Source organism: Gallinula chloropus (assembly GCF_964237585.1).
Source record: "Gallinula chloropus genome assembly, contig: HAP1_SCAFFOLD_40, whole genome shotgun sequence".
NCBI classification, from domain to species: Eukaryota; Metazoa; Chordata; class Aves; order Gruiformes; family Rallidae; genus Gallinula; species Gallinula chloropus.
This window is the reverse complement of record NW_028168731.1, coordinates 383,979-396,265: the sequence shown is the minus strand read 5'-3', so window position 1 is coordinate 396,265 and position 12,287 is coordinate 383,979. Positions and strand designations below refer to the sequence as shown.

The following is a 12,287-nucleotide window of genomic DNA, read 5'->3' as shown; positions in this document are numbered from 1 at the left end:
CAGACGATACTCCACAGCCAGTGAAGAAGCCAGCAAGGCTACTGCAAAAAGTACTGTGTACTGTGTTTCTACTTGTAACGTCACGTTTCCCAGCTGGAGGCTTCTGGAACCTGCTGTTTTCTTCCAAATCTTTACTCCATCAAGCCAGAAAATACATGGATTCTGACCCAGGGCAAGTCGGGAACCATTTCCCAACTGGTGTCTGGCTCAGTGGCTTTCTGAGGGAATCTAACAACTTGAAAACCGCCCAGAAAACATTTCTAAAGGAGTTCCTGGGGCTTCAGTGGCAGCGAGCCAGGACTTGGAGTGCTGGAGGAGAACCGGCCCCAAGGATTTCAGCAGAACTCCTCCTTGCTGGGCCCACAGTAGAGCCCGGAGCAGACAGATAACTTACCTGAAGTGGGGGCCCAAGTTGAGCTCTGGAGCAAGTTTGTCCACGACGATGGTGGTGCCAATGCCGAAAGCCCGGATCAGGACATTGTAGCTGTGGCTGTTCTCTATGGACACGATCACCTTGTCCTTGAATTGTTCAATGTCATCCAAGTTTGCTATAACAGTCACAGCCACCTTGGTCTCGGGGGGGATCACTCCTTTACTGGGCTCAATCCTGCAGCGCGAGCGTTTGCCAGCCTGTAAGACACGGCAGACGCTAAGTGAGCACAGACACTACAGACCCTGCTCTCTTCTGGGGTGCAGGAGAAAGGACTAAAGACATGAGGGTAAATACATAAAGGCTTCGTTTCCCTAAATCCAAGCGTCTGGAAACAGCAACTATGCTGGAGCTTGTATTGCACCCTCCTTTAACAGACCCACTTCTTTAACCCTGTTTTGCCCAGCCCAAGGGATGCTCATCCTCGGGAAAAGCTTTATTCCCCTCCAGCCTCCCCTAGGGAGAGCACACCAAGGCAAGCTGCATCTCTCCTGGCTTCCCCACAGACGGGTTTGCACAAAGCCTCAAGGCCAGGACTGCTCAAACCCCACTGCAGCAGCCACGCAGCCAGGGGATACGGCCGAGAGCCTGAAGGATAAACTCTGCCAAACGGGTTGAGCAAAATCCTGATGCCCAAAGTCTTCTTTCCCCAAGAGTTGGGCAGTGCTTCCCAACAGCCCCCCAGGACTGAAGCACTCCGTTCCCACTGATCATCAGCCGCAGTGAGGTGTCCTGGCGCTCTCTGCTTCGGGAAATCCAGCTCTGAATGTTTACAGAGGGGCAGTGAAGAAACAAGCAGGAAGAAACCTGCCAGCTGTGCCCTGTGGGCACGGCCCCAGCTTCCTCTCTCTTCCTCTCGTTTTTTCCAGATTGCCCTTTACAGATGGGGCGAACAGGGCACTGGACCCCCCAGTCCTTCTAAAGCCACATTCACAGGGAGCAAGCTGGCAGCAGAGCAATGGTCTCCATCACCAGGAGGAGCTTGAAACAGACGCAGAGAGAGCAGGGAGATGATCGGGAAACCCGTGCTCCTTTCAGGAGAAAAAAGGCTACGGGCTTCTCTTCATCTCAGAGCTCCAAATACACAGCTCAGAGCAAAACACCTCCCACAATGTAAAGCCAGAACTTGTGAAAAGGACCTGGCATCAATTTCTGCTCAACCATCCAGGAAAACTCCCTGCCTCAGTGAGGGGTACCCCAGTGCTGGGCTTCTCGTGCTGCGCTGCGGTGGAATACCTTGCTGCTCTCTCAGATAGCAACATGGAAACATCACGTACAAAAATCAAGTCCCAGGCTGCTATGGAGCCATCATTTCTGTTGGGAAATATCCCCACAGATACTTACCACCTCTGCCCGGAAGGATGCAGGGATAACACTCTGGTTGCAGAGGTAGAGAGTGCGAGAAGCGTCTGCCAGAACTTGGATATCGCCAAAATCGATCTTGCTGGGATACACATGGACAACTGGTCCCTCTCCAACAGCCTTCAAGCTGATGGCCTGCTCCAGGTAGGGAAGATTAAAAAAACAAAGGCAAGGGAAAGTTTAAAGAAGAGATGGCTCTCAGGGCACCCCTAGACTGGAGGGTGATTACGGCTGTCGGTCGTTTGAGGTGTTGTAACACTGATGCAGAAGGCCTGGAGCAAGTGTGGGATCTACAGTGATCCCATCAGGAAGCCACAGGCCCCTGTTACTGGGGGATAAAGAAAACCAGCTCCCCACACTTGTATTTTCCCCCTTGCTCAGCTCTCCTTCCTCTACCCCATGCCTGCTCCTGCCCCTTTTCTTGCTCCCGCTCCTTTTCCCGCTGGATCTTGCCCCAAACTGTCCTCTAGGACTTCCAGACAGCCACACTTGGCCGGTAACTTCTTCCGCATCCCCCACAAAGCTGCCCCCTGAAAACCAGCGCGAGCCCCCAGCAAAGCAGGCTCTTGGCAGCAGAGATCACGTCCGTTGGCTGCCTCTCGGTGCTGCCTCTGGGCACTCCCAGTACTACAGGAACAAGAGATTCATTATTCATTCTGTCCCTCAAGCAGGATTGCTTTTCTCTCCAGAGCCTGAGACCCTCCAAGTTTTCTTCTTGTAAAGGCCATGGTAGGAGGAGGAACACGGGTTCCTGTGCTGAGCCACCTTCTCACAGCGCTAAAAACCAGGGAACTTCATCTGCTCTGGTTGGACTTCACCAGTTCCGAATCATAGAACGGTCTGGCTTGGAAGGGACCTCAAGGACCAGAGAGCTCCAACACCCTGCCACAGGCAGGGCCAACAACCTCCATGCCTGGAGCTACACAAGGTTGCCCAGGGCCCCATCCAACACTCCCTTGAACACTCCCAAGGATGGGGCACCCACCCCTTCTCTGGGCAGCTCCTTCCAGGCCCTCACCACTCTCTCTGGAAAGAACTTCCCCCGATATCTCATCTAACCCTTCCCTCATTCAGTTTCACTCCATCCCCCTTGTCCTGCCAGTGTCTGCCCTTTGGAACAGCTGATTCCCTCCTGTTCCTCTGCTCCCTTCAGGGACAGGAAGGCTGCAATGAGGTCCCCTCAAAGCCTTCTCTTCTCCAGGCTGAACAAGCCCAGCTCCTAAGAACACTTCAACCTTTCAACAGAACCCGAACACACAGAACTCCCAGCACTGACAATCTCTGTGCGATTCACCGGAGGACACGGAGTGGGATTTAACCTCAGGACAAACCAGCCTCTGTGATGGAAAACCTTTAACGATGGCCCACTCGAGGAAAAGGCACTGACAGCTGTCAGAATCACTAGTCCAGTTCAGGCAGAAGGAGCAGCGTCTGTAAACACTCATCTCTTGACAGCGCACTGTGCAAGAGCCAAAAAACCCCCAACAAGCCACGTACCAAGGCTGGTACCTCAAAAATAGGAAGCTAAAGCTGTGTGATGATAGATGTTTCATCGCTCCGGGAGGAGGGAGGTAGGGAGAGCTGAGGTCTTACTGATGCTTGCCCAGAGCTGCCAGGAAGAAGGAGCTGGAGGGAAGAGCTGTGTCTCACCAGCTGCCTTGGCTTCCCGGTAGCAGTGGGGTGGAAGCAGCAAAGGCAGGGCAGAGCCCTCTGGAGGTGGACACAATAACATCTGGAAGATGCTCAGGCTAGCTGGTTTTAACAAGGGAACGTGCACTAACACAATGAATCCTCACCAAGGAGAAGGCTTATTAAAAAGCCAACGAAACTCTTCATCTGCTGTCTTCTTAAAGGGGGAAAGAAAAACCCTGTTCAACAGCGTGACGGGCAATGTGACACCCGTGAAAGGCGACAGGAGTTTTGCTCTGGGTAATACTGCTGCACGTACAAACCCCAGTACCACTCTGGCTTTGCTTCTGGGTACCATAACGTCACGGTAGATCCTTTAGGAAAGAAGAGCATCTGTCCCTGGCAGACAGCCGTGGTCCAAGTGACCACCAGTAACCCCAGGTCTGGGTTTTACCAGCTCCTTCCCACAGAGGATGACAGAATACGCCACAGCAAAGCTGGCACGCAGCCACTGCGAGCCCAACACCAAGCGACAGACACCCAGAGGGACTCAACGCAATGCAAGGTGCGGCCGCAGACTCGGTATCCGCGCTGACGGGGTGACTTCAGAGCCAGCTCGCGCTCTGCTCCATCGTGACGCACTGCAGCCACTCCCCCGGGGTCAGGCTGACGTCACAGGATCCCTATGGGGAGGATTTGCCACCAGTGCAGCATGTGCAAGTTGATGCTCTGCTAGCCCAGAAAACTTCAGATGAATCCACTACTCTGCTTAGACTATAGGAAACAGGGAGAATGCCGCCCCACGGCCAGAAACTCCCATCCCTGCGCTCAGTACACCCAGGGAAGCCTCTACCGGCGCTCGCGGCAAGGGAGCATAAATGCTGCATGTTAAAGACCGACTGCACGGGCTTGTGGAGCCACTCAACCCCCTGCCAGGGAGAGCTGGGATCCTCCAGCTGAAGCACAAGGAAAATGAAGATGACATTCACTTCCAAAGGCAAATACTTTAGGCAAGGTGAAGCTTTGAACCCAGAAGCTGTTAGCTCAAGGAGAAAAGCTTTGCAAGGAACCTGCAGTTAAACAGCAGGCTGGTTCTAGAGGGCAGAAATCCCCCTTTTCCAGGGAAACACCACATCTACGCCCAAGCAACTGGTTTGTCCCACTTCACGCTTGCCTGTCTCTCCTACCAGCACAGCCACAAAGGCCAGGCTTGAGATGTTCCCTGGCATCCAGGGATTGAGCAGCATTGTTTCCATCTGTTTTAATGACAGTTTCAATCCCCAGCCTGCTTTCAAAAGGCCAGCCTCCCTTTCGGGTACAGAAAGCTTAAGGTTCCTGTAGCATCCTACTTCATGCTCAGAGAGATGGCAAGACATCTTGAAACAGCCGCTTCCAAAGTTAATATCATTCTAAACTTAAATTTAATTAACTACATTTGTTCTAGATTTCAGCTAGATGAAGCCAGGACACTACACAAGGCATTCTCCTGCCTACATCTTGCTGTCACTGCTGCTGCTGTGCATGCCTGAACGCTAACAGCATCTTTCAGGAGGCTCCAGAAACACCGTCAGGAACGCTTCACCATTTCCAAGCCTGTGCTGGAAAAAGGAAGAGTCCCTGCCTTGCAGATGCCAGGGGTGTGGAGATGCACAGGGCTTTACGCAGAGATAAGACAGATACTTCTCGACGTGATGGGCCAAGCTCTCAGCGTGGTTTCTCACACAGGGTGTCCCAGTGCCCTCCTGAACAAAAGTTCCTGCTCTGAAGCAGCAGCTCCTGCTCACCTAATCACGCAGCAGAGTCTCAGCTCCAGGGACCATGCTGAGTTGCAGACTGCGCTCGTTATCCTGTCTCCCCTATCTATAATGATGTGCCACATCGGACTCTCAGACTGTCACCTGCCCAAGAAGTCCCACCAGCCTTCCTCTCCTCTAGACCTTGACTGTTGCTTGTACCACGAACCCCTTTCCTTGTCCACCCTGGCTGCGTACTGCAGCCCCGGGAAGGATCCCTGGAATTAGGAACCTCGAGGACTCACCAATGGGGATTTCTTGTTCCCAAGCACAGCGAGCACAGCAGAAGCAGACTGATGTCCCAACTTCTGGGCTTCCAGCACCAACGGGACCCTGACAGTGCTGTAAGGCTTGATGATCCCAGAGAACACGGGGCTGCAGTACAGCACAGCATCACCCTGCTTGTGCTTCTGTAAGAGACAGAATCAAACCCAAATTCAGAGCGACCTCCGAAGAAACCTGCACTCCTTAACATCTACCATTGGAACCCAGCTAGGAGAGCGGGATGGGCTTTGAATCCCAAGGGGGTCCAAAAGCTGCTGCACCCACAGGCATACACACCCTTGCCAGCAGCCTCCTCACAGCAGCTTTTCAACACCCTGCATAAAATCAACCTAAAGACTAGAATACAAACCTCTTCCCAAAGTCTATATGCGGGGGGGGGGGGGGGGGGGTGGGGGTGGTGCGGTTCTTCTACACCCAAAGGTCTGCTGAAAACAAGAACCCATCTGAATATAAACCAGCAAGGTCTTACCCCACCCCTTTGTTATTATTTTTCATCCCCTTAATAAACCCCTGGGTAACTCTTGAGGGCAGATGCGATGCCAAACCTGAGGAAGGAGCCTGTAGCAGGCTGGAACGCGGCTCTTGTTCACCAGGGTCAGCGGCCGCTCGTACTGGAAGTTTAGGAAGCACCGGCCAAATGTCACAGTGGGGTCCCGCACTTCCAGCTCAGGAGCGATGCATCTAGGCAAAGAGATGTCCCAAAGGGAATTAGAGATACTGAGAGAACGTAGAATTTGTTTCCTCCTTGAATAGGGCACAGAGGAGCGGAACACATTTGTCACTGTCAGACAGACATGTATTACCCCGACAGCAATAAATCACCTTCAGCTTCCTGTATTCCCTTTGATTCCCACAGCAAGCCCTGAGCTCTGGAGGAACCTTCCCACCAAGGATTGGTGCAGTATGGCCCAGTATCTCAGCAGAAACTACTCCCTCCTCTCCAGAAAAGGGGCCTGAAGAGCCTCAACTGCTTGCTGTGGCGATGGAAGGTCCGAGCCAGCCCCTGCCTTACGCAGTGGGTGGTTGTTAAAAATAAAATCACAGCCCAGACACTGACCAGACGGCGGAAAAGCACCAGTGAGCTGCATCCTACTGGTAATGACACCGACACCCACAGCACAGCGGGATCCAGCCTGGCTGCAGCAGGGATGACTTCCAGCTTAAGTGTGAGAACATTCATGCTCAAAAGGACCAGAGGGAAGCAGCAAAACCTGAGCTCTCCTCAGCATCAAGGACTCTGTTTCTCCTTCGGAACATCTTGCTGTTATTTTTCCTGCACCAGTCCTGCCCTAAGCCCCTTCCCCATTAGCACGTGCCTTTGTTAAGCCAGACAGACACCAGGCTGCTCCCCACATCCCAAAGGAACACTGTGCTTTGGTGGCAACACAGACACAGTTCCCCCACTGACTGCTTGCAGGAAGGAGGAGAGAGACAGCCCTTTGGAAGTCTGTTACACCTCACCCACCAAAGAAATAGGTCTATAATTAATCTAATTAATATAATTAGGAAAAGGCTGGGGGCTGTGCCTGTCTGGTGAGCACAGATGCTCCTCAACACTGGCTGCTTTCAAAGCCCTGCTTAACGAGCTCATTAAGTAATACTTCTCGTTTGGAGCTGGCCTTTGTGTGAGGGGAGGAGAGACGATGCACCAGGAGAGAGGACACGCCGCAAAGGAAAGCGCCGATACCTGGCTGTGAGGAGCAGCCCCAGCACCTCCTTGCCGACACCGTCCACATCCACCACCAGCGCCAGCTTGTACTTCTTCACGGTGTTGGAGCACAGGGTGACCTGGTGACAGAGAAGACCGTCAAAGACGTTCACCACCCCCAAAAACTATCGTTCCGTGTGTGGCGTCCCCTGATTCTCCTTCCATGGTAAGGAGAAGGATTTTCCCCTCATCCTTCTGCTGCTCCATGTGTAGAGCAGAGTCTGAGAGCAATAAAGGTCTCCTGACAGCATCTGCTTGGTTCAACACCCTGTGTGGTTAACAGGGTGTGTGTAAGCTGAATTAAAGCCTAATCAGACAACTGCTCTGCTCACCACTGTATTAAAATTAATCTCGGTTCTAATCTCAGCTACAACAGCGTAAATCCCGGGGCAATGCGCTGCCTCAAACCCAGCGAGTTCAGCTTTACAGCCAGGGCCAAATGCCAAGGGCCCCAGAAGTTGGGTGCAGGTCACACCTGGCAGAGCTGCTTCAGCCCCCCCTAGGGATGGTTGCAGTGAATGCAGCTCCTCTGCTCACTGGGAGAGGGAAAACAAGTCCGGGAAGAAAAGCAAACTGCTTTACACAAGGGCATCTCTCTAATGGCCACCCGCTGTCCTCATCCTTCCTCTGCCCACGGTTAAGCCAAAGCCACAGCTCCACGCAGCGCTCAAGCACACACGTGGCTTCCGCACCTGACCATAGGGCACAGGATGCTCAGCGGATGGTTCTGGAAACAAACCGATGCCCCTTCACAAACATCCCGGACCAACCCAGACAACAGAAGTGCATCTATCTGCCTCCCATCACTAAAGCCCCCCCGGACCCTCCCCACCAGTGAAGCTTCAGCTCCATCTGCTGAAGCACGGCCGGACGGATTCTCCCCACACCTTGATATTCCTGGATCCCAGGGCGCGGATGGTCCCGCTGCAAGGCTCGATGGTAAATTCAGCCGGCCTGATGGAACCTTCAACTCCCCATCTCCAGGGCTCAGGATCGTTGTTCAACAGCCAAGCAGCACTGGTAACGCTGGGCCCTCCCGAGCCGTCCCCGGGGATGCGAAGGTGGAAAGTCATGGGCACCAAGGAGGTGTTTTTGAGGCGACAGGACAAGGTGTGAGGGAAGCCTGGGGAAGAGACACACAGAGGGATTTATGCCCCCGTTATCCCACCATTCCTGGGCTGAACAGCCTCTCACGGTAAAACTGCGCCTGGACTTTGGCTCTCTTCAATCTCAACTGCAGCTAATTGAGAAGCCCAGCAAGGAATTAATTGCCATGGAAGCTCTGTGCCAGGCTGGTGATGGAGATCCCTCCTTGGCAGCTCTGACGCCCAAAGCCATGAGTTTTTCTCTCTCAGCTGCCCCGACACCAGCACCGGTTACATCTCACGTAAGAGTGAGCAGCCAGACAGAGCATTTACTCCCAGAATCGGATCCGTAAAACTCCCCATGAACACCCCCTATGGTTTGCAATACGGAAGAGCAGGTTAGCACCAAGGAGAAGCTGCAGTAAAAGCAGGGATGGATGAAATGGGGAGCTACAGCCCGATGCAAAGCCCTCTGATGCAGTTTTGTTAGCTGGAGCCTTACGGCATCTCCTGTTTCAGGGTGACCAGATGGAGCACGGGAAGGTTTGCAGCCCACTTGGCAGGAGCTGAGCCTGACACTGGCTGAGAAATCAGCAGAAGCCGTGTCTCACCTTCCCTAACGAACGGCGACGTCTCATTACTGCTCAAAAAGCTCTGACACCAGCTTTCCCTGCCGCACCAGTGGCATAACCCCACTCAGTGGGGATGTTCTGCAGAGGCAGGAGACCAGCCCAGGAGAAGACATCTGGTTTGGCTGGCCCATCTCGATAATGGCCCTTCCATCAATCCACAACTGATTTCCCATTAAAAACTTCAGCTCATCTCAGTAAAAAGCCTTTTGTGAGGCAGAGATGGAGAACCAGAACCTGCATTTCAATGGAGCTCTGGATGCTCAGCCACCAGCGCTGCTGGCACAGCAGAACTGGGCTTTCGGGGTGGGGGCACACAGGGAAGGAGCTCTGTGCAGAGCTATGGCTTGGGCATATTATGGGGTAGGTGATAACAAGGTGCCCTCCCAGCACTAATTAACATTTCACACTAAGGCTCAGGGGACTGAATGGCTCCTGTCCTCCCAACATTTATCCAGAGCAGCTCCAGGCTGGTTCACAGCTCCATCACCCTTCTCCCCCTCCAACATCTCCCTTTTCCCCCAACCCCAGCGTCGCCCTTCTCCCCCTCCCAGGCACCGCCCTTCTTCCCCCCGCCAGCATCACCCTTTTTTCCCCATCTCCCATTCCCGGGGCATTTCAGGGACTGATACCCTCGCAGCCATTCTGCTGCCAAGGGTATCAGTCCTGCTTTTAACACCCTGAAGGCTGCTGCTGCAGAGGAACACACATTCTGGGTGCTCTGAGGTTCCAAGCGCCCCGTTTCGGTAACGCATGGACCTCTCGGCCCACGGTCCAAGCCCAGGGCGCACTCACCGAAGGAGACGTCACCGAAGCAGAGGGCAGGCACATCGAAGTGGAGCGTTGGTCCAATGACGCAGCCACTGTGAGGACAGACAGACAAGGCACTGGCTGAGTTAGAGAACTGCAGAGCTTTCAGCTCTCCCTGCTGCTCGGGCGGGTAAGAGCCGGTGTCAGAACCACGGCGGGTTTCAAACCAGCCCCTCACACCCTTGCCCTCATTCAAGGGGACAGGAGGTGGCCAGCAGCTATCAGATGGGGCTTAGGGCACAGTGTCAGGCAGGATAGGGCAAAGCTATGCCCCCAAGTTGGCTCAATGAGGGGCCCCAAACAAGCGATGGCTCCGTGACTCAGTTTCCCCATCTCTAACGCATGGGTAGAGATGCCCACACAAAAGCGGACTCAATGGAGTAACCCTCCTCAGGTTCCCTTCTTCTCAGCTGGAGCCAGCGTTTCCATTGAGTGGCTGAGCGTCTTCTCAGGAGATCTGGATCCACACAATTATCAGAATCCTAGGGAGCGCACAGACACCCACCAACCACAACAAGATCAGCAACAATTCTACACAGGAATGTATCAGCTTCTCACTGCTGACACAGCCAAGAACAACACATCTTAAACCAAACACGGGGCCCTGAACCCACCACACCTCCTCTCCTGTCCCTAAAATCAGCTCCAAACTCTGAAACTCGCCATCACTGCCTGAAATCGGCCCTTGGAGCCACACACCATTCATGAATTCACCTCATGGCTGATGCCACCCGAGCCCAGCTCCACCTGGGGGGGAAACGCGGATGTTTTGGGAACGATCACATCTATGGCAGCATTAGTGGACTCGGGGGTTCTTGCTGAGTGGGAAGGATAACAAAGAACTGCTCAAACACTCATCCTCGTTCCCTTCTTCATAGCCCAGTGTCCCACCAGCCAGCTCACATCCAAATGGGAGTTGTTCTCCGCATGGGACTCAATCCAGCATTCAAAGCCTCCCGAGGAGCGGGGCGCTCAGCTCGAGCGGGTGGGTGGGTGTCTTGAAGCTCCAGTTGGTCACACCGACTCCCCGCTCTCTCTTCAAGCAATAAACTTCTTGTTCTGTTTTTACCGGTTTCTCTTGCCTCACCAGCAAAACCCACTGCAGATTCCTTTCATTTCTTGGCTACCTTGATCTAGCAGGAGGCTGCTGGCCGAGGAGGCACAGCCAGCCCCACATCTTGCCTGCCTACACCACACTATCCCAACAGCCCATGGTTATGACCCACTGGGACAAGTCACTTCCAGCCCCAGGATCATCACACTGGGGTGTCAAAGGGTCACGATAGGAACCTGTCACTGCCAAACTCCGTGCCAAGAGTGTCCTGGAAAGCTCCACCAAGAAGGCCAAGGTGCTTCCCACAGGCACCCAAGTCTTTCAGAGTTAAACAGGGTATATTGAGGGCGTAGGAAGGAAGGAAGGTCATCACCCCTGGGTTGCAAGGTTCAAACTGGAGCCAAGGTTAAAAGGTCTCAGCTCTTAACCTAGCATCCCCATGCCAAGACCTCCCACAACACCTTTTTCTCTCTGCTTCACCAGAAAATGAGGCAGGTGGGAGATCACTACCCAGAGATAACTCCAGAGGTGCCCACCAAGCTCCTGTAACCTCCCCACTCACCTGATAGACAAGGTCACGGGCTCAGGGGATCCATTCACATTGAACTTGAATTCTTCTGTGAACTTCCCCAGGATGGTGGAACTGAAGGAGATCTGGATGACCTGGAGATCGTCTGGCAAAATCTCCCCCTCGCTGGGGAGAAAGGTGAAGCAGGAGCCCAGAGCTGTAGCTGGAGGAACCAAGCTGAAGGCAGCTTGGATGAGTCCTTTGTTAAACAGCACCACCTGCAGCAGGAAGGCAAAATGCAAACGCAGAAGGACATTTCCTTTAGAGAAGACCCATTTGCTTTCTAATTCAACAATGAACACCTGCAAGGCAGAAGGCAAAGGAAATACAACGGGACAAGTTCTGCCTTTGGGTTTTTTCCAGGCAAAGCAGTGATAACTCCATAGAACCTCTGCCTTTGTCCAGCTGGCACAGAACTGCCCTGCTCACAACTCCTGAGCTGCCAGAAATCCCACAAGGAGCCACCAGGCTCCAGCCCAAGCCCTGCTAGCTCTCACAGCTCACCTCGTACTTGTGTGCTGCTCCCATGAAGACATCCCCGATGTCCAGACGCTCAAAGCTGGAGCGCAGCTGAGGCCCTATGCCTTCCCCTTGGATGCACAGGGGCAGCCTGGTCTCACGGCCTGGGGAGAGAATTCAATGTCAGAACAGCAATTCCCTCTGATCCCGCATTTTCCAGGCCCTAGCCTCCGACTTGGGGCTGGCAGAGATCAGCCCAGGAAGATCCAGGGAAAGGTACAGGACCCTTCCCTTGGCAGATATGCCTTTGGGCTGCTTTCTCCTTTCTGACCAAACCCTTGGGCTGCTTTCTAATTGAGCCATCACTTTGCACCCTGAAACAATCACACAATCATTAAGGCTGGAAAAGACCTCCAAGATCATCCAGCCCAACCATCCCCCCACCACCTCTATTACTCACTAAACCATGTCCCTA

At 53.6% G+C, this 12,287-nt stretch overlaps 1 protein-coding gene across 1 annotated transcript in view; it reads right to left on the bottom strand.

Annotated features, from left to right (window-relative positions):
- Positions 1-12,287, bottom strand: part of LOC311204220 (hydrocephalus-inducing protein homolog) — a gene marked incomplete at both ends in the record, with an annotated part of 78,931 nt that overhangs the window by 47,735 nt on the left and 18,909 nt on the right. Inside the window, 5 exons of the mRNA XM_084280675.1 lie at positions 395-630; positions 1,775-1,927; positions 9,631-9,784; positions 11,348-11,571; positions 11,858-11,976. Coding sequence (XP_084136801.1) covers positions 395-630; positions 1,775-1,927; positions 9,631-9,784; positions 11,348-11,571; positions 11,858-11,976 — 886 coding nt within the window. The remainder of the gene's footprint in view (positions 1-394; positions 631-1,774; positions 1,928-9,630; positions 9,785-11,347; positions 11,572-11,857; positions 11,977-12,287) is intronic.